A 21,673-nucleotide genomic window follows, 5' to 3' on the forward strand; every position below is an offset into this window, starting at 1 on the left:
AGAATTTTCCTGAGAATTTTTCTTCTTTTCCAAGTGGTGTTACATCTCCTTCAGAAACTCTGCACAGACTGCCAGAGTAAGAGAAGAGGAGAGAGAGATGGACAGATAAGAGCAGACACAGCAAGAGATACATACGTCTTGATTTACTTTGAAGCAAGTGTTCATTTCTTTTCTGGAACAAGTTTTTTCTGAACTTCAAGAAATTCATACAACTTCTGAAAGATAAAATACAAAAACTTGCTTCTCAGGACAGAAGAAATGCTGCAAAAAATGCCAGTGATTTGTGAAAAGCAACGGGAATGTGTCCCTGTGCAGCTGTTAAACAAATGGCTGGTGGGTCAAACGCACTTAGGGACGTGCTTCAGATTGTGATGATGTAAACATAATCTGCGCTAATAATTGAAGTGATTTCTTCGCAAACCCTCTTGAATGTTGCAGGAAATCTTCGTGTTTTACTCGTGTGCAACTAAAACAAGTAAACAATTCAGTACCTAAGTCAATGTCCAAGAAAACCATCCTCACGTGTGGAATTTTTTTTTAACTGGCTGTTGGGAGAATTCATTTATACACCCGTTGTATCCTTAGCAAAAATATTTTAAAATTAGAACACAGATTTGTTGGAGAACTTGACAATCCTTGACAATCATTATTAAATGAGCATTATACAAATGTGCGTTGATATTTTTAATATGTACCTTAATTGTAATATATATATATATAATTGCTTTGATATGGATGTTAATTTGAAGGAATTGAGGAAACTATGAAGGATCACAGAACAACCAAAGATACATTTGGGCATCTGCTATTGGTAAAGATTAACGAATACAATTAACGAAGTGTGAAGCTTCCACACACACGAGAGAAAAAAAAAGGTTTAAATTCACTTCATTAGACTGACGGTGTGTATAGCAGAGGATGGTTTCGATCCATCGACCTCTGGGTTATGGGCCCAGCACGCTTCCGCTGCGCCACTCTGCTAACAGCTGTCGTAGTGTGATTCAACACAACTGCTCTATCTTTGCTTTCTAAAAGTGCGCCCGAGATGAAAAGTCTAAACGGTAAACGCAGACGTCACTTTGAGCACTTGGTCTTTTATAGTACAAATATCACACGCTGCACTACATGGGCGTGTCTTCAAGATCGTTGAGAACCAAACCTTCTGCTTTCCGAGGCAACTGATTCTTTCGTCGTTAATTCACGAATCTTCAATGAGAATCAGTGAAACGAAAACCAAACACATGTACACACTCGCGTCGTAGCGTGAAAGAAAAATGATGGAAGCATTTGAGAAATAACAAGAGTAGTCTGAACAGCTCCAACCTATCAACTGTTCTACAGTGATCGCTCCCTCAACACCCACTTTATAACACTGAAAATGATGCAGGAAGCACAGCAAAGTTCCAAAACCAGCGGTTGAAAAGCGTCTAGATACATAAAATGACAATTTCTCAAAAGTAAAATCTTCAGCTTTTAAATATTGTCATCCACATATTTTCGTTTTTCTCTTTTTTACATAAAACGCTTTCGAGAAATAGACTGTCTTGTAATGAAGGCTGCATTAGAAAATGTGTATCTAAATTAAAATCGGGTTTATGACTTCTGCATTTTTCAGCTTTCTTAGCGCTTGGGTCTCGATTCAGATGAAAGCAACAGGGGAGTAAGTTTTCCTTTTCTAAATCAAAGGTGATCTGCTCACAAAGAAGTATACAAACTTCAGCGTTTACTTTTTGAAGACCGTAAATTGTCGAAACACTGTTGCTTCATAAGCTAATAAGTAAGGTTTCTGAGCACGCATTGTATTACTAATGCTGTTATTAATAAAAAAAAGCTTAAATTCACATAATGGAATTTGGATGGCTCAAAGTAGTCTATTCCTTGTACAACTTTACTTGCCCGCTGAGTAGAGTTTAAAGCAACGGCAGCAGAAGTAGCAGTAAAAGCAGCAGCGTAGTGTCACAATACACTCAATGAAAGAATTGCGGCTTCAGATCGTTTTGTTCTGTTGAAGCTGCCTACAGGCTCCGAATTGTTGACATTGGCTGTGATCTTCTTTTTTCAGGTTTCATGAAATTCTTCACATATTTGAAATATTTCATTCGGGTTCGCCCAATACACGGTGCAAACCGTACCTGCAGCAGAATGCTGTGGCACATGAAGCCGTTTAGTTTATCGGTTATAAGGATTTAGGAACGTACTATAAATCGAGCAAGCGAAAAGAAAATTAAACAGGAGTCACTTTTTGGATTGCTAATTCATTGTGCTCTGCTCGTCTAGGTTCAAATCCCATCCTTGTCATGGTTAAGGCCTGAGACGTGTGTGTTTTTTCTAAACGGTGTTTGCATTTGTTTCCTCTTTTACTCCTGTAAACTCAGGATTTTTTTCCTTGGTGGGAACAATACGCTTTTGCAATACAGTAAATGGTAGACTCTGCTTTCAAATTAGCTGCACCAGGCATTCGGATACAGAAAAACACAGGGATTTAAAATTCAGGAATATGAATGGCCAATTACTTACAGCTAGGGTTTTTACGTTTTCTTATTTAGAGATTTGTATATCAATCTTTTAACAATTCATTAAAATGCTAACAATATGTAAAATCAAAACAACAGCACCGTTAAATGCTGGGGAGACAGGTAGTTTTTTTTTTTCAATCAGATGCCAATCTCCAATGCTGTGTGTGAGAGCTTACGTACCTTTCCTTTTCTCACATTTTCTGACAACTATTCCAAAGGGGCACCCTGTCAGCTCCTAATACTTTTTAAAAGTCTGCCTGCATGTTTGATTATTGTCGTTTTATTTAGAAAAAGTTAAATATTGATCATAACTAAGGAAAATAAGGATCACGAATAAAAAAAAGGCTGAAGATACGAGTCGCTCTTGAATCAGAGCTGGGCGACACGGGCTTCTGTTCTGATATGATTGTGCGAGAAGCAGGAGGAATCTCTTCTCTCCTATGGAGCATGAGCTGAATCAGGAGTGAGACATTTCGTATGCTCGTGCATATGTCAACGCATGACCTACATCGTAAAACTAAATTAAAAACTAACATTAAGTTGTCAAAGACATTCATTTACATACAAACAAAAGACAGACATAGTAATGATTCTACATTAACTTGTCCTACATACTGTAGTAATGTACCGCAGAATTCCGACTAAGTAACTCAGAATTGCGACCTAAAAACTCAGAATTTTGACTTTATCTCTCACATTTGCAACGTCGAAATAGCCCATATTTCATTGTCTGTCCTTTTGTTATTGTAACGGATTCGGGTTCTAGGGCTTGTGCCCTCGCCGCTTCTGTATCTTATTTCATATTCTAGCCAGCAAGACCTGGGTTTGAGCCAATACGGGGTTTGAGGCACGAAGTAGGGCGGGAGCGGCGAGGGCACAAGCCCTAGAACCCGAATCCGTTACAATAACAAAAGGACAGACAATGAAATAGGGGCTATTTCGAAGTCGCAAATGTGAGAGATAAAGTCAAAATTCTGAGTTTTTAGGTCGCAATTCTATGATTTTAAGTCACAATTCAGAGATACCATAGTGCGTTTTTTTTTTTACTCCCTGGCGGAAACGGGCTTCCATAGGTTCTCAGTGCTGCGAAGCAAAAGCAATCTCTGGAAAATCAGACAAATTATTATCAGATCATGTCAAAAGCTGATCAGTATTTCTTTACTGGAAAACAAAGAAATGCTTGTATTACACATTTTAATATGACATGCAATTACACATGAAAAATAGTAAAATTATTGTTGGTACATGTTGATAGAACAGCCCCCTCGATAAAAGAAAGTGTGGACGGACGTGTCGCATGTTCCGTACTCTGTCTGACAGCGAGTTTAACACACTGTCCTTGGAAATTAGAAACGAATTGAACAATAAATTAATCTGAGCACATTTTACACGTGTGGATGATTTCATTCTGTCGAAATTACGTGGAACTCCTCCGCTGGGGTCAGATACACACGGGAAAGTGTTCAGGCGGCTTCACGGAGTCCCGCCTCAGACTGGAAGCAGGTTCTAATTAGACGCTGAGAACAATTCGGGTCTCTGTGTGTAATTGATTGTGTTGATTGAGCGGTAGTGTGACCAGGTGTGTGGTAGTAGGTCCTGCCAGTATAAAAACCTATTCACCGCATTCACACTTTATGCTTTCTTGCTTCAACACAGTTTATTGGTTTACTTATTTTACTCCTGTAGCAATTTAGCGGGACGTTAATTTGGCGATGCGCTCGTTTCTCTTTATGCTGTGCCTGTGTGCTGGGGCTGGGCTCCCCGCATTGATCTCCGCCGGGCCGGCTGGCTGGGACTCTCAGGAATTAGCGCTCCAGGCCGACCTCCCGGCTCCTGAAGACGCAGCCCAGTCGGAGGATTTGAACCTGGCAGATGCGCCCTCCGAAGACCTGTCTGCAAGCGAGAACGACTCGCAGTCCTTGGCCCCCGACTTCCGCCGCCTTCCCGTATCCAGAGACGCGTACTCGCCCTACTTCGACAAGGAGAAGATGAAGCCGGCAGCCGCCCCTTACCCGCCTACATCAAGAGCGTCCTGTTTCCTCCCCAGCGAGGGCGGCAGCCGGCTCGCCCGGCCATCGGGGGCACCCGAGCAGTGGCTGTGTGGTGCGACTCCAGCAGGATGTATGTGAGGGTCAGTCGGCTCCTGTTCGGCTTCAGCTGTCGGCCATCGGAGGTGACCTTGGGCAACTGCAGCGTCAGCCGAACCACACGCAGTTACTTCTACTTCATCTACGGGCTTCACGAGTGCGGCACCGAGCGATCGGTAAGCGGGTCTTCATCTACAGGCAGTGTATCGATGTGAGCTGTAGGGCCGGTATCGGGGTTGCCTTTTCTGGGAATATCCCTTCCTCTGTGACCCTGCAGGTTGTCCAGGGCCGCCTGGTGTACTCCAACACTCTCCGCTATGCCCCGCCCTCCTCCAGTGCGCCTGTGCATCACTTCATTCCCTTCTCTGTGCCTGTCAAGTGCTCCTACAACAGGTAGGCAGGGCTCTGCTGCTGCGGAGAAGCTGCTGGGGAAAGTGTCCAGATGCCCCTCAACCCCTCTGTCCTGCAGGTTCCACTACTCCTACAAGGTTGGCTATGTCCCCACATGGGCCAGGAGAAGGACCTTCTTCAAGGACCTGAAGAACAAGCACAGCTTTGTGCTGCTCACCACCAACTGTAAGCTCCTTGAGTGAGTGGCTCCTGCCTGCAGGGGGTGCTGTGTGCAGGTGTAATGCTGCCTCTCTCTCCAGCCCACTGGGTCCGGCTCTCTCCTAAGGATGAGTACTTCCTGGGTCAGCCCATGTACTTCCAGGCCACTGCCTACTTTGCCACAGTGGAGCAGAGGCTGTACATCCACTCGTGTTACGTAACAGAGAAACCGGACCAGCACTCCCAACCCCGTTTCCCCGTGATCGACAACTTGGGGTACGGCCCCTTCTGGGAGGAGAGGTGGGCAGGAGCCCTGAGAGCCTGCAGGGGTTCATCCTTGTCCTTGTCCCCAGGTGCATGGTGGACAGCAAGGCAGATGGCTGCCTGTCCAGGTTTGTCCCCTCCAAGCAGAAGGATGTGCTCCGCTTCACGATTGATGCCTTTCTCTTCCAGAAGAAGCTGTCCAGGAAGGTACTGCTCTCAAAGGCTGCTCAGCCTTCTTGCTCTACTGATCCATGGTCTGCTTTTCCATCCATGATCTAGATGTGAACCAGACTGTGGCAGCTGTAGTGCCTAGAGTTGCCAGCTTGCCTTCACTGATGGCAGAAGGTCCTTCTCTGTCCCTCTATTGGCCTTGATCCCTTAATGCTGTGACCTTCCCTCTTGTAGCATGAAGTGACTGAGCTGTACATGCACTGTCATGGCTGTGGCTCCTGCTAAAGAAAAACCAGGGACCAAGTCCTGCACCTACAACAGGGAGGCTAAGAGGTACTTCTGCAAGGAGCCTGCTGAGGGTGCTCTGGGACATGCCAGGTGGAGGCCTCACCTGTCCTCCTCTCCTCCAGGTGGGAGGAGCTGTATGGTGACCATGAGGTCTGTGCCTGCTGTGAGTCCAGGTGTGCTGGCAGTCGGAATGAAGGTGGGTCTGGTTCTCTATCCCTTGTGGCTGCATCTCTGCCCAAGAGACAACCATGCTTGGACAACTGAGGAATGATCCTGTGCTGGACAAAAGGACTGTGTAAATGAGTAGACTGTGGGTCTCTGGGTATAGCAGATCCCTCAATCCTGGGTGTTGCTTGTCCACAGGTACCAGGAGCCTGGTGACCAGTAGTAGGGTGGCTGTGGCACCAGTAGAAGCTCCTCTGGAGGTGGGAGCTGACTGGACTGAGGATGAGGAGGGAGACCCTCAGAGCTCCAGTGAAGATGCTGAGAGCACCAGTGAGGATGTGGGGGGAGCAGAGGATTTTGGAGATGTTGGCCAGTGGACAGGTAGGGTCTGGCAGGTGGAGCCCCTATAGGGGTGGGTGTCCTGCAGTGTAGCTGGATTGTTCTCCTTCTTCGTCCCCAGGTGCCTGAATGAAGGCTCCAGCCTGGCCCTTGTGACTCTCCTGCCTCCAGTCGCCTTGTAATGGCAACATTTCAATAAAGCTTCTGCCTTCTGCCTGCCCTTGTTTCTTTATGGTTTGAATGGGGTGGAGGAATTCAAGGGACGTGAGACCCATTAATCAATGGAAGTATTTGTGGGGGTTCCCCTTTCAAGAATGCTTCCCGTATTGCTGCCAATGAGGACTGAAAATGTCTGGAGTAATAAAGCGTTGTACTGGGGGAAGGTGGCCGCACTATTCCTTGGGCAGGGCAGTGTGACACTCTTTACTGGGGGAGAGACAGAGGTGTTCAATATACTGGAAATCCTCCCATTTCCGAGAGGGGTAGTGCTCATGGAGTGTGAGTTGCTACTGTAGTGCCCAGTAAGGGTGAGATCTGGTGTCCTATTCTAGGCTGCACAAACTGTCTAAAATAAACACAAGGAAGGAATTGTCAACAGGGGCTTGGTGTAAAGTAGGCCTTCCCTTCCTTAGCAAAGGAACAATACTGGTGCGTGAACATCAGTGAATAATGGTACAGTTAGAATCTTGGAGGTCTTGTCTTATGGGCGTTGGTTTCACAGCAGTGGTAGTGGACAGTCATGAGGAGTATTAGGATTGAGACTGGAGATCCCAGCACTTGACTGGGAAGACAGGTGTTCACAACCACCTCTACCAGCAGCACAGACTGTGTGGATTGAGACTGAACACTTACTACACAAAGCCTCTCCCCTGTTTCAGTGTCCCATGGCGTGAATCCTAGTCTCCCTTTGTGACTACCTATAATTTGCACAAATCATGATGGCCCACTAACACTGTTAATTTTTAGCCCTACTGCACTGCCCTATTAAAGCTTCAAGGTTTTAGGATAAACTATTTTATATAATGGTTCCAAAGGTGGCTTCTCAAAGTACTTGACATAATTACAATAAGAATACACAGGATAACACAATTCCAATAGACAGAGGAGACCATGGATGGTGGTACTAAGGAAAGTAGAAGCAGAGGGGTAAAGATTGGAACCAGTTCAGTAAAGGCTCTTCTACAGAAGAAGGTGTTGAGTCTGAAGTTGAAGGAGTTTAGGGAAGGTGACTCTGCTATCCTTGGGCAGAGAGTTCCAGAGCCTGGGGACATAACAGGAGAAGGCCCTGTCACTCATACAGTGTAGACGGGCTTGGGGGACAGTTAGGAGACCAGAATTAGAAGAGCGAAGGTTATGAAGTGGGGAGTAGTGTGATAATAGATTAAACTGCAACTGAAATGTGAAGGCACGTTCTACAGTTTATGCAAGAAAGGGTAATGTTAGGCTTTTATGGGACGGGGGTAATGGCAGCACTTTTGGGGACCGTTGGTAAAACAGCAGTACTCAAGGATTCATTTCTAATATTGAGGACAATGGGTTATATACCCATCGTTCTTACCAAAGGCTCAGAGACCTTTTGCTATATAAAAAGACTCTTTTCCACCACTAATTTATTCAGGTTTGGTTCATTTGGGTTTTATCAGTTAAACATTTAATATTGTATTTGTCAGTTTGTTGATGCCTGTATATCACAGTGATCTGCACACACACCTTTGACTGAATATGGGCTGCCAAACCTCTCCACCTAACTTATTTATCACTGTATGTACATAAAAAGTTTATTTGTAATAACAGGGTTGTTGGTGCCAGTAGTCAGATTGGGTCAATTGCAAGGTAAGAACAGCATCACATTAACTGGAGATGATCCAGAGATTAGCATGCAGCTCTGTACGCCAGATTAGTACCGATTTGCAACTCGCTCGTCTGCTGACTTAAGTCCCCTGCTCAGTAATCACAATGTTACCAATTGCAATGAGTCCAAGGAAACAGCTGCTGCTCTCTAGAGGACACTACAGGACAGGACTAAGTACAATTCCTGCAATAGACTAAGCAGTTTAGTGCCAAACTGATGGAACACTGAATCCTATGGGACAGTTCCGAATGTAGTAGCATCTTAATACTTAAATAATATCGTAAACACCTCATGATCTTAAGAATCTGTCGCTGTTAAAAAGTATTGTAATAATAAGCTAAAATTGTACTGCAGCCACAACACAGTGGACCTGCAGCTCCTGTCCTGATCATACAGAAAGATGTCATCACTATAACACCTGTTAACAATCATAGCGCCTGCAGTCTGTGAAAGAGAGCTCTGAGGTAAATATTCCTTGCAGGGAAGTGAACTGAAAAACAGGCAAATACATCACAGATGAAGAGCAACGACTGTCGCTAAAGAAAGTGAGCGAGGGTACACCTATAGTAGTTCATCCACAGAAATTCAAACATAAATTTGTGACGCACCAGAGTACCACAAAGCTAGAAGCATGCCTTCAACTGGAGTATTGTAGCACGACTATGTATAAGTAATATTAACTTATTCCAGGCGTTCATCTGGTTTAAGAATACGAATCAATGCCTTCAAATAGACCTTTAACAGTCCTTTGATGTAGAATTAAGAAAATGGGGAATTATTTGAACCCATTCTCAATCCAGTAGTTTATGGACAGGCGCTCTCAGCAGACTGTGTGCAGGAGTGATGGGTGATGTGGAATTCTATGGGCTCAGTGGGAATCTGGGAGTCAACTCAGGGCTCTGCTGTAGATTCCTGTAGAACCGGTGTGAAATAATAATGTATCGTTGGCTGGTATTGTTAATGTAAAGTTTACTGGTACATTTTGGCCAAAACATATTTTCTTTCTTCTTTTTTTCAGCATGGAATAAACCTATTACTTGTTCCTTTGCAGCCTACGCATGCTGACGCAGCTACCCACCTGAACTACAAATTGTATGTTGGCCGTTCCGTTACACTATATTGATGAATCGTACAAGATCATAGGATCTATAAGCCTGAAGACTTGTCTTGTACAGTGCCCTGATAAAAATCAAATTAATTACACTAATTTTTATGGTAGTGAGGCTTCCATAGTACACGGATGGAATAGTGGACGGTGGGCTTTTAATTTTTTTTTTAATTTAAACACCAGAAATACAAAAACGAAGACAGAATATGAAATACGATACAGAAATAGACACTTCACATCCAGAAGAATTCACAATTATAAAAGCTGAAACTTATACTTTTAAAATATTTCCATTGTATGTCCTTTTTTACTTAAAAAAGAAACTCTTCTTTAGCTCAGCTGGCAAGGCCTGGGTTCGAGCCAATGCAGTGAGGCACGAACTAGGGTGGGAGCGGCGAGGACACAAGCCCTGGAACCCGAATCCGTTACAATAACAAAAGGACAGACAATGAAATATGGGTTATTTTGAAGTCCCAAATATGAGATATAAAGTCGCAATTACGAGATATAAAGTCGGAATTCTGAGTTTTTAAGTCGCAATTCTCAGTTAGTAAGTCGGAATTCTGAGATACCATAGCGCGTTTTTATTTTTACTCCCTGGCGGAAACGGGCTTCCATAGAAATGGTCAGATTCAGAGCCATTGCAGTTCGTGCTAATTAGAACAACGCCAGTATTGAACCCTCAGCACCGTACTGACTACTGAGCACAAGTTCAGCTGCTCGCCAACTTTGTTACGCAGTTTTGCATTACTATTGAGCTCAGAGCAGGAGCTGATCGTCAGACAGTACCGTGTTAAAAAAGCAACATGAGCCAGGCAGGAGTCAAACCTACAATCTTCTGTTCCGAAGTCAGATGCGTTATACATTATGTCACTGGCCCTAATCTTACGGTGCTCAACTGCACCATAGTGACCTCAGCGCCACTACTAGTAATGCATCGCCCCCGGCCAAAATTGCTTAGTAAAAAAAAACGTTTTCTATACTGTCTGTTTAAAAATATTATATCTTTAAAAAAGACAAAGGGTTTGTGTGTCGCACTAAAGATTCGATTCATTTCGAATGCAAAGAAAAAACATTTTCTTCCAAGAAATCATAAATTTGTCTCATCCTCCATACCATAATCCTCTCTTGTAGTAGTAAAGCATTTTGAGTCAAACCGCACAATATATTAAAGGAACAAGTAATAGGTTTATTCCATACTAAAAAGAGAAGAGAGAAAACACAACGTTTCAGCTGTGAAACCTTCTTCAGGTTTGTTTTCTCTCTTCTCTTTTCAGCATGGAATAAACCTACAATATTACTTGTTCCTTTGCAGATATGCATGCTGACGTAGCTACCCACCTGAATATATTAAACGTTTCATCTATACGATTAACATAATGTTCTCCTTAATAACTAAAGTAAATGACAAAGCCTTAGAGCCACAGAGAAAAACAAATTGCATTTAAAGTAATTTTAAAGGCTCGAGATAACATTGCACTATAAACGCAAATGTCTGTCTACTTTGTGGCGCTTACTTTTTGTTGCTTTAGCAAATTTCATGCAGTTTATTTCTGACACAAGACATAACAAGCTTGTGTATTTATGACAAAAAAGCAGGGCAACAATTTATATCGGCCTTGAAATTGAAAGTGTTAAAAAGTGAGTTAAATGCAGATATAGTAAATATATTTTCTCATATAATGGTGTGTTTTTTTGTCTAAAAATCCTTCATGAATGGTTTAACAGACACTTTGCATAATAAAAAAAATATATATTTACGAATTTTAACTTTTTATACAGTAAAGTTTTGTTGTGAACATGAGCCCTGTTTATCGATATCGCCAACACAGTTCTGGATTTTATTCTGCCTTCCTATGAACATATGAATTTTCATTCACACAACAGCTTGCATGAAGTGCGCAGTAGTTTCTACTTAATAAAAATATACAATTCACCGCTGGTATAAACAGATGTGTGCCATGTCTGCCTTTGTAAGCATTTGTTTCAAAAATAAGTTCACAATATGTTAAAAACACAAAAAGCACAAACTTAATAATACAACGATACAAAATCAAAACCAAATCATAAAGCCAATTAAGTACCTATCCTTTGAAAACAGAGAACACCTTTATATCTACAATAAAAATGTGACATTTGTATCTACTTTTGAATTGCTGTACAAAGCAGACAGAGTAGTCCCTGAATTCAAAGATCAGATCTTGGCCAAAACAAGACAATCAGATGTGAGCTGAATTCGGAACAAGAGCCTCTGCTTCGTCATTTATTGAGCTTTTGATCAAAGTCTGAGTGAAAAAAAGATCAGCTATTTTAACTGAAATACACAAAGGGCACCTTCCTTCGAGCCGGAGTCAAACCGGTGACCTAAGAATTCTCTCTTGTTTCCACTACAGTCCTCTGCTCTACCAACTGAGCTATCAACAGATGTCGGGAGTTGCTCTCTGGCACATACTGCCCAATGTAGTGAAATGTTCCTGATGATTTAAATCCCAGATCGACATCGTTTCCAACTTGTTTCCTTAGTCTTGTTTACCTTGAATTTAAGCCACAAACCAGGATTCTACTGTATAAACTTCCGGAGATATTACAAAATGTTTGATGGAGCATCAATCATTCCAGGCGGAAATTGACTCCTTTCTTTCTCGAGGGATAATATTAAACATTTCATTTAGATCGAGAAGAGGATCACCATGAGACACAAAACAAACAGTTTCATTCTGTCTTTATTAGAATCTGTATCACAGCTAATGCATGTAAAGCCTTTAGTATGCGAGAGTGAGAGTTCAGTTATGCCAGGGAGTGTGAGAAAAGAGAACTGAAATTTAGTAAATTAATATTTAAATAGAGTGTAAATCTTCAAAGTGTCACTGCAAAACTATTACAGGGGTCTACCAGCTGCCGGACGTACTTGTTTTGGGACTATTTCCAATAAGTACCACATTAGTAGTTGTGTGTCCTTACTGGTATCTTTTAAACATCCGGTTATATACAAACGGGACAGAGACACAGTAATAATCCGATTTTAATGTGTCCTGCATTTTAACTTACTGAACAGATAAATTGAAATGTTCTGATTCAGAGCCCCTGCAGTTCGTGCTAATTAGAACCACAACAATACTCCTGAGTCCTGAGCACCACACTGAGCAAAGGTTCAGCTGAACTCTGACTTTGTTCAGCACGACTTGTTGTTGCAGTTGAGCTCAGAGCTGGAGATGATCTCCATATTCTACCACACTAACTAGTCCTAAACGTAGTACACAGTACACACTTTTTTAAAACAATTTAAAATATTACACAAAGGCTGTAAAGCACACTCTAAATCGATCCGAATATTTGATTTCTGTGATCCGTTTAGGCAACATTAGGCAACGTGGCGCTTCTCCAGCAAAGCATTTCTCAGTTTTGTGAACTACTGGTGCTTTTAACACACCATCTTGCGTGCCTTGTCAGGATGGCCGAGTGGTCTAAGGCGCCAGACTCAAGGACTCCTGTCTTTCCATTGCTTGGGTGTTCTGGTCTCTGAATAGAGGCGTGGGTTCAAATCCCACTCCTGACAGCTTTTCCCTCTCCTGTCTTCTTGTGCTCGCTGACAACGACAGAAAGAAGAAAACGGAGAAACCGGCTTGCGGGCACATGATGGGCAGGGAAATGCTTCGTGAACATTTCAATGTGATTAGCAGAAAGTCAAATAGGCTTCGATTTCTCCCTTAAGAACTGTTTGGGGTGCCTGTAATCGAGTAAAGATTTACGGTCAAGGTATGCATTCAAAGGTGAAAGACCGAAATATAAATCCAGAAGAAGATGTATTAAAACATATTGTTTTCCTTGCGGTTTCCCCTGTATTTCATTAAATGTGGCATTGTGAAATCAGCCTGTAGCCCTACGGAATGCAGCCACTCTCCCAGTGACAGCGGCAGGAGCCGAGAGGATTAAATCAGAGCTCGAACAGAGAGTTAAAAATATATGGGCAACTAGAACATAGATCATAAAACATTTTAATTAAACTTTCCTATCTGCACGGCCTTACTGAAGTATTTTAGCTGCATTTTAGCTTCTATTTATATACTTTACAGTAGTTAGTGTTTAGTAAGAGAAGAGAGATACAAGCGCTAAACCCCCACAATAACCAAACCTTAACTAAAGCAGGAAGATCAGTTTCTGCTCGAGACAGCCGTTTTCTGAACTGTAAACCTTCAACACTGGCTGGAGACGCTGTGTCCGGACTCCGCGAGGTTGTATAAGAAAAGACTCGGAGAGCTGCAGGCCCGACTCATTGCTCTGCGCTCCCCGTGCAGAATGCGCGTGTCCTCCCTCCTTCATTACCTTCATACACTCCTCTCAAACCACTGCAAACTCCTGAATTATTTCGGTGAACAGATACTGGGTCTTTCTTTCCGAGATATCATAGGCAGAAACAATAAACGGTGAAAACAGGAAGGTATTCTGATCGTATAGAGAAATGCGCAAAAATACATTTCCTAAAATCCAATAAAATCTAGTTACATTCTGATGCTATTCTGATGTATCTGAATAGTTTTGGCACAGTTGTTACAGCAAAGAGACAAATAAACTTTTTTTTTAATTTCATTCGAGCTGTAGTTTTGAATGTTTTTTCAATTATCTAAATAATACAAACACAAACACCCGTTGTAAGCGTCTGACCATTGATATTCTTGAATTACAGTATAAGCCCGTACACACGCTGGCACGCAGTTCAGCGAATATGATGCCCCTGCAGGGGCCGAATATTAGACAGACGTATACATACAGTCATCGTGTGGAGTTTATTCCTCCTCTGCCGCAGTCTTTGCCTCTTGTCACATTTGCGCTTAATTGTCGATTTTTTGTATAGAACACCTAATATCTTGAGGAAGCCTGTCAAGCGAAGACTGATGGATTATTGAGGTGCAAACCCTGGTTCAAAATCAACACCCTCTGCTATTGCCGTTGTTTCTTTGATAGTTTCTTCAAATTCCTCATCTGACCTTCAATATCGAGGGATATTGAGCATAATACCATACAAATTGTAACTTTCTTTTGATTGCCAGTTTAATTAAAATGCCACCCCCTTTTACAGTTATTTTAGATGTTTGGCAAGGCGTAATATCCCCCCTCTCACCCTCAGCTAAAATATTTTAAAAGTACAACAACATTACATTATATTGAACAGCGTTTATGTTAACATTTATATTCAAATTAAGGAAAATATACGAAAATATTAAAATAGAACTCCGGCGATCTGTTGTTTTTGCTTGTCAAGTTCTCGAACAATTTTGCATTGTTTTTTAAATTACTTTAGCTGAAGATGCAACGGGAGCATAAGTGAATTCTCCCGCCACTCACTGGAACATATAATTCCATGGGTGAATACTAACTGCTTGCAAGTTGCCATTGTCAGTAATTATTGGAAATTCCCGGTAATGTTGACTCTGGTACTCAATTGTTTACTACTGCAAATATCAAAATAGTTCAGGTTTTGCGGAACAATTAAATTTTTGCGGTGATGATGTTTACTATAGGAAGAAGTGCGTCCCTGGGTGGGATCAAAAAACCCACCTGGGGGTTAATAGCTGAAAACGCTAACCGATTGCACCACAGAAATGCTTACACCTTGCTTTTTTTCATTTACATACTTTTGGTGAACAAAAAAATTCACTCGCATTTCATCTTTCGCAAGCTGTATGATTTTAAAAAAACAAGTTGTTCTGCAAAGGAAATGAATAAACGCATTAAACCAAATCAAGACCTCTTTGAGTGTCCCAAATGACATATTCTGTAAAACAAGACAGGAAAAAAAAAGGTACCGCTGGAATTCGGATCCAGGATTTCCTCTTTATGAAACAAGTGTTTTAACCAGCTTTACCACAGCACCGACAGAATACTATTCTTATACAGGTGGGTAACCACCCTCAAACCTTTGTTCTCTCACTATTTTACCTTTGCCTACTGCCCTGTCTCTCTCAAACCTGAAGAAGGCTCCACGGGCGAAACGTTTTGTTCTCGTTCTTCTTTTTTTCGGCATGGAATAAACCTATTACCTATTCTTATACAGCCGCTTGGACACACCGCTCTGAGACATCTGAGGTCGATGTGCGCTGAGCCTGGTCGCCGAGCAAAATCATGCCCAAGGGGGGTGGCGCGCGTGATGAGGTGGCCGAGTGGTTAAGGCGATGGACTGCTAATCCATTGTGCTTTGCACGCATAGGTTCAAATCCCATCCTTGTCAGTTTATGTTTTCGACTTGTGATCCGTTTCTAAGTCGGACTTGCTTTCTTTAGCTACTGTAGTAGAGCAGTAATATTTCTAGCGTTGGCTGAACATGCTTACAGCAGTAGCTGACAGATATAGTCTCTTAATATTTAGGTTAAATTTATGCTTTGTACTGCTTTCACCTGATATTAATAGTAGTCCTGATGAACGATTTAGGGACATGGCGCATCTTGAAAATGTTCTTGTTAATTTCAGTTTGGAAAAGATGCACTCACCAGAAGCAGAAACTGGTCGTATCTGCAAAATGCGCAATGCAATAGCAATGTCTTGCTATGAGTCCTTACCTATTTCAGGAGGCGTTGTAGGACTTTTTTAGTTCAGAAAAAGCTATCAATTCATCTTACATTTCTACTCCATTAATATTAGCAATGCTATCTTTACTAAGCTCTAAATATAGCTCAAAATAAATGCTAATTTTAAAATACTTTTTTAAAATAAATGCTATTCCATATGTTGTAACTTTGTGGTATTTAGAAATTTTATCTGAGGATGCAAGGGAAAGTATTATACAACTGTGAAAGAGGCTTGTATTTTAATACAATTTTCGATCAAAAGAAAACCAAAGTCCCTATGATATTACCGTCAATATCCCTTGATATCAACGTTCAGTTGAAAGATTTGAAGAAACTCTCAAACAAGCAACTGCAGTAGCAGAGAGTTTTGATTTAAACTGATGCTTGCAGCTCAATACTCCATTCATTCTTGAAAGAAGCAAAGACAGGGATATTTTGAGTGTCTCCATGATCCTCTTCTCAATCCAAAAGAAAGGTTTTATACAGTGCCTTGCGAAAGTATTCGGCCCCCTTGAACTTTTCAACCTTTTGCCACATTTCAGGCTTCAAACATAAAAATATAAATTTTTTATTTTATGTGAAGAATCACCAACAAGTGGGACACAATTGTGAAGTGGAACGAAATCTATTGGATTTTTGAAACTTTTTTAACTAGTAAAAAAATGAAAAGTGGGGCGTGCAAAATTATTCGGCCCCTTTACTTTCAGTGCAGCAAACTCACTCCAGAAGTTCAGCGAGGATCTCTGAATGATCCAATGTTGTCCTAAATGACTGATGGTGATAAATAGAATCCACCTGTGTGTAATCAAGTCTCTGTATAAATGCACCTGCTCTGTGATAGTCTCAAGGTTCTGTTGAAAGCGCAGAGAGCATCATGAAGACCAAGGAACACACCAGGCAGGTCCGTAATACTGTTGTGGAGAAGTTTAAAGCCGGATTTGGATACAAAAAGATTTCCCAAGCTTCAAACATCCCAAGGAGCACTGTGCAAGCGATCATCTTGAAATGGAAGGAGTATCAGACCACTGCAAATCTACCAAGACCTGGCCGTCCCTCTAAACTTTCAGCTCAGACAAGGAGAAGACTGATCAGAGATGCAGCCAAGAGGCCCATGATCACCCTGGATGAACTGCAGAGAACTACAGCTGAGGTGGGAGAGTCTGTCCATAGGACAACAATCAGTCTTACACTGCACAAATCTGGCCTTTATGGAAGAGTGGCAAGAAGAAAGCCATTTCTCAAAGATATCCATAAAAAGTCTCGTCTAAAGTTTGCCATAAGCCACCTGGGAGACACCCCAAACATGTGGAAGAAGGTGCTCTGGTCAGATGAAACCAAAATCGAACTTTTTGGCTACAATGCAAAACGATATGTTTGGCGTAAAAGCAACACAGCTCATCACCCTCAACACACCATCCCCACTGTCAAACATGGTGGTGGCAGCATCATGGTTTGGGCCTGCTTTTCTTCAGCAGGGACAGGGAAGATGGTTAAAATTGAGGGGAAGATGGATGCAGCCAAATACAGGACCATTCTGGATGAAAACCTGTTGGAGTCTGCAAAAGACCTGAAACTGGGACGGAGATTTATCTTCCAACAAGACAATGATCCCAAACATAAAGCAAAATCTACAAAGGAATGGTTCACAAATAAACGTATCCAGGTGTTTGAATGGCCAAGTCAAAGTCCAGACCTGAATCCAATCGAGAATCTGTGGAAAGAGCTGAAAACTGCTGTTCACAAACGCTCTCCATCCAACCTCACTGAGCTTGAGCTGTTTTGCAAGGAAGAATGGGCAAGAATTTCAGTCTCTCGATGTGCAAAACTGATAGAGACATACCCCAAGCGACTTGCAGCTGTAATCGCAGCAAAAGGTGGCTCTACAAAGTATTAACGCAAGGGGGCCGAATAATTTTGCACGCCCCACTTTTCATTTTTTTATTAGTTAAAAAAGTTTCAAAAATCCAATAGATTTCGTTCCACTTCACAATTGTGTCCCACTTGTTGGTGATTCTTCACATAAAATAAAAAAATTATATCTTTATGTTTGAAGCCTGAAATGTGGCAAAAGGTTGAAAAGTTCAAGGGGGCCGAATACTTTCGCAAGGCACTGTATGATCCTGATCCCACTAGAAAAAGGGCCAATTTCAGCCTGCACTGATGTCCCTTCAAACGTTTTATAAGAACTCTAGATGTTTATACAGTGGAAGCCTGGTCCATTTCTTCTTCTGAACGAGACTATGGGAGTGAGTATTTTGACGTCGAACTGGGATTTAAATAGAGGAACACTACACTACATTGGGCTACATGTGTGACAAAGTGTTTCCTTTCCGACCTCTCGATAGCTCAATTGCTAGATCTTAAGACTATAGACAAAAACAGTGGGCATTTCTTATGTCCCTGGTTTGAATCCAGCTCGAAGGATGGTGTTTTCTTATTCCTTAATCAAAAAGTGAAAATTGCAAATTTGTCTTTCACTTTTACGTTCACCCGAAAGCTCAGTATACAAAGAAGTAAAGGCTCCTGTTCTGGATCCTAATCCCAATCCTCAGGTCTGATTGTTTTGCTTAGACCTTTAAAATGTACACTGTGGACTGTTTGTTCTTCCTAACACAATTAAAAAGCCGTCGACAAACTTACCGATCGGGAGTTTAGTTCAGTGATAGCGCGCACTTAAGACGCTCCGTTTTCTATCGCCGGCATCTCTGTATTCTTTTTAAACGCGATATTTTTTATTCTTCGTGTGTGAAATTCAGGGAGACTCATAAACCCTTTGTCTGTTTTAAAGATACATTATTTTAAACCAGACATAATGAAAGACGTAGTAACTAGACACACTTACAAGACACATGAATAGTAGCGGCTCTGAATGCAATACAAATGCCAATGGCGCAATGGATAACGTGTCTGATTACGGATCAGAAGACTTTAGGTTTGTACTCCTTCCTGGTTCGTGAAGAAGCTTTTAAACCTCACTACTCAACACTGACATCGTAGGGTGTGCGGTCCTACACAACCTTACTATCGACTGGATGAGTCTTCTGTTCTATCTCCGATTCTTTCCACACATTCCTGCTATTTCACCACCGTTATTGTAGGATAACGGCCACAGACACGAGAAGATATACTATTCCGAACAAATGTCTTAAAAAATCACGTTGAAAAAGGTGACAATACGTTTTTGTTTCTTTAACGTAATTAGTGGGGCCAGCAGGGGGCGCTCACCCTGCGGCTCATGTGGGTCCTAAAGACCCAGTGTAGTGACGGGGACACTATACTGTAAAAAACAGGCGCCGTCCTTCGGATGAGACGTAAAACCGAGGTCCTGACTCTCTGTGGTCATTAAAAATCCCAGGGTGTTTCTCGAAAAGAGTAGGGGTGTAACCCTGGCATCCTGGCCAAATTTCCCCATCGGCTGTTATCAATTATGGCCTCCTAACAATCCCCCTCTGTGAATTGGCTTCATTACTCTGCTCTCCTCCCCACTGATAGCTGATGTGTGGTGAGTGTTCTGGCGCACTATGGCTGCCGTCGCATCATCCAGGTGGATGCTGCACATTGGTGGTGGTGGAGGGGAGTCCCCATTACCTGTAAAGCGCTTTGAGTGGAGTGTCCAGAAAAAGCGCTATATAAGTGTAAGCAATTATTATTATTATTATTATTATTATTATTACTTTTGCCTGTAAAGTTCACATTATTTTCTGTAGCCGCAAATCCCCAATATTTCTGCTGTCTCCCGAGAAACACAAGCGTGGAGTCAAATCATATAAAATAACACAACACATCTATTAATTTAACACCCAGATGTGACAGAACACATGTAAGACTTACACACAGCTTTTAATATGATATAGTGAATTTGCAGGTGTCCTGGGGAGGGAAGACAACTGATATTAAGGAAATACATATTTAAAGGGGATGTAAGTCTTAAATGTGTTTTGTCACATCTGGGTGTTAACTGAATACTTTTTTAGCATTATTTCTTGTGTTTTGACTCTATACTTGTGTTTCTCAGGAGACAGCAGAAATATTGATGTTTACATTTCTATTCACATTCCCGGTGATATTGACTGAGGTAATGCAGAAGCATGTTCTCTATAACAATAAACGGTGCGAGAAGACAGGAAAAAAGGCACCACTGGGATTTGAACCCAGAATCTCCTGTTTACTAGACAGGCGCTTTAACCAACTAAGCCACGACACCGGCAGAATTCCCCTCTTTTACTGCCACTTGGACACACCGCTCTGAGACACCTGCGATCAGTAAGCGCTGAGTCGGCTGGCTGAGCACGTTGCCTCCTTTACATTCAATAGGAGCCCCGACTGTAAGAGAAACGAAGAGAAATAGGTTTTATCCGGCACTTTTCATGTCCAATGCACTTGACATCTCCCACGGGCGACAAAGTTCATTTACGACACCTTTCTTTCTTCTTTCAGCAGGAGTACAATAATGGCAACAACATGTTTGGAGTTCGGCATTTCATTTAGTCTGCGGAAACATCGTATCGGAATGAACTGCCCGAGATAAAAGAGTAATTGCGGCTTCAGATCGTTTTTACAGAGCATTGCGTTGTTCTGTTCATGCTGACTACACGCTTTAGATATGTCATTTACTGCAAGCGTTGCTTTTCCAGGTTTTTCTGAAAAATGGGGTAAAGTTAGCTTGAAGTTCGAAAACGATTTTGGCACGCCTGTAGCGCTTTCACGAAATCTCTTAGAGTTACAAAAACACTTGCTTTGTGTATAAAATACATTGTGGATGATTTCTCAGCCTTTACTTTTTCGGTTTTATGACATTTTTTTGACCAAGCACGAATATTCTTTTGTCCATATCTCCGCAATGGAAGCACAGAACGCCTTCAAACCAAAAGCATTTTAAAGACCACGACTTGTGGATATTTCCACAGCCTTTACATCTAACTATCAGTGAGCTAATTATCTTTTTTTAAACCTCCGGTTTTTCATCAATGCGTAATTACGCACGAACTGGAACCCGGGGGACCGCTGCGTGCACACGTTCACAACGCGAGAAATACTGTTCAATACGGCTTCGTGCGAAAAAACCGTATATGACCATAGGAAGCAGAACAGCGCGGTCTCCCATTACCCAGACTGTAAGCACGGGAATAAAGCTTTGTTTGATTTCTGAAACCCTTCCTTTACATCCTGTTTTCATTCAGGTAAGGGTCAACTATATTCACAATACTACTGACAGCAGGAAGATTAAAATATTCTTTACTCAGCGGCTTATTAAAAACAGCTCCCATGATGTTCAAACCGATTTTTTACACAGAGCACTGACACAGCTTTGCATTCTGAATTGCATTCTTTTTCTCATGCTTTTATTTAATATGGCACGATGCACTGGGATAGGGGTATTCTGTTCACAAACCAATAGCATTTAAACCACAGCACCCACAATGCTGCAAGTGTTTTGCACACTAAGCAGGTCCTCTGACTTTTCCCAGCTTTGTTTTGGGTTGTGGAACCTTTCTTTATATTTTTTAAGGATTTTCTGAAGATAACACTACAGGTAATACACTGGGATAGGTGGGTCATCGACATGGCTCAATAGCATTTCAAATACAGCACCCACACTGCTGAAACCAAGTGTTTTACACACCAGACAGGCCCCCTAACTTTATATAACCTTGCTGTGGCTGTGGCCCCTTTCTTTATTTTTTATGATTTTCTGAAGATAACACTACAGGTAATACACTGGGACAGGTGGGTCATCTTCATGGCTCAATAGCATTTCAAATACAGCACCC

The 21,673-nt window shown here is 41.9% G+C and overlaps 2 protein-coding genes and 3 non-coding genes across 5 annotated transcripts; 4 read left to right on the forward strand and 1 right to left on the reverse strand.

Annotated features, from left to right (window-relative positions):
• Positions 1 to 909: 909 nt before the first annotated feature.
• trnam-cau (transfer RNA methionine (anticodon CAU)) lies at positions 910 to 981 on the reverse strand. Its single transcript has one exon. It is a non-coding gene; the product is annotated as a tRNA-Met (tRNA).
• Positions 982 to 4,165: 3,184 nt separating this feature from the next.
• LOC148668117 (zona pellucida sperm-binding protein 3-like) lies at positions 4,166 to 5,081 on the forward strand. Its single transcript, XM_088632672.1, has 2 exons — positions 4,166 to 4,779; positions 4,881 to 5,081. Exons 1-2 carry the CDS (start codon positions 4,636 to 4,638, stop codon positions 4,998 to 5,000), a joined length of 264 nt encoding a protein of 87 aa, XP_088488798.1. The 5' UTR covers positions 4,166 to 4,635; the 3' UTR covers positions 5,001 to 5,081.
• A 439-nt stretch (positions 5,082 to 5,520) lies between these two features.
• LOC148668118 (uncharacterized) lies at positions 5,521 to 6,593 on the forward strand. The gene is made up of 5 exons (XM_088632653.1): positions 5,521 to 5,623; positions 5,822 to 5,920; positions 5,998 to 6,071; positions 6,239 to 6,421; positions 6,501 to 6,593. Exons 2-5 carry the CDS (start codon positions 5,853 to 5,855, stop codon positions 6,506 to 6,508), a joined length of 333 nt encoding a protein of 110 aa, XP_088488779.1. The 5' UTR covers positions 5,521 to 5,623; positions 5,822 to 5,852; the 3' UTR covers positions 6,509 to 6,593.
• Positions 6,594 to 12,784: 6,191 nt separating this feature from the next.
• trnal-caa (transfer RNA leucine (anticodon CAA)) lies at positions 12,785 to 12,895 on the forward strand. The gene is made up of 2 exons: positions 12,785 to 12,822; positions 12,850 to 12,895. It is a non-coding gene; the product is annotated as a tRNA-Leu (tRNA).
• Positions 12,896 to 15,483: 2,588 nt separating this feature from the next.
• Positions 15,484 to 15,565, forward strand: trnas-gcu (transfer RNA serine (anticodon GCU)). The gene has a single exon. It is a non-coding gene; the product is annotated as a tRNA-Ser (tRNA).
• Positions 15,566 to 21,673: the final 6,108 nt, after the last annotated feature.

The sequence above is a fragment of the Lepisosteus platostomus genome, chromosome 5, assembly GCF_059453375.1.
Source record: "Lepisosteus platostomus isolate fLepPlt1 chromosome 5, fLepPlt1.hap1, whole genome shotgun sequence".
In the NCBI taxonomy this organism is placed as follows: domain Eukaryota; kingdom Metazoa; phylum Chordata; class Actinopteri; order Semionotiformes; family Lepisosteidae; genus Lepisosteus; species Lepisosteus platostomus.

Coding starts and splice junctions, on each gene's coding strand:
- LOC148668117 (XM_088632672.1), top strand. CDS start 4,636: ATGTATGTGAGGGTCAGTCGGCTCCTGTTCGGCTTCAGCTGTCGGCCA. Junction 4,780..4,880: donor AGTGCGGCACCGAGCGATCG/GTAAGCGGGTCT, acceptor GTGACCCTGCAG/GTTGTCCAGGGCCGCCTGGT.
- LOC148668118 (XM_088632653.1), top strand. CDS start 5,853: ATGGCTGTGGCTCCTGCTAAAGAAAAACCAGGGACCAAGTCCTGCACC. Junction 5,921..5,997: donor TACAACAGGGAGGCTAAGAG/GTACTTCTGCAA, acceptor CCTCTCCTCCAG/GTGGGAGGAGCTGTATGGTG. Junction 6,072..6,238: donor TGCTGGCAGTCGGAATGAAG/GTGGGTCTGGTT, acceptor GCTTGTCCACAG/GTACCAGGAGCCTGGTGACC.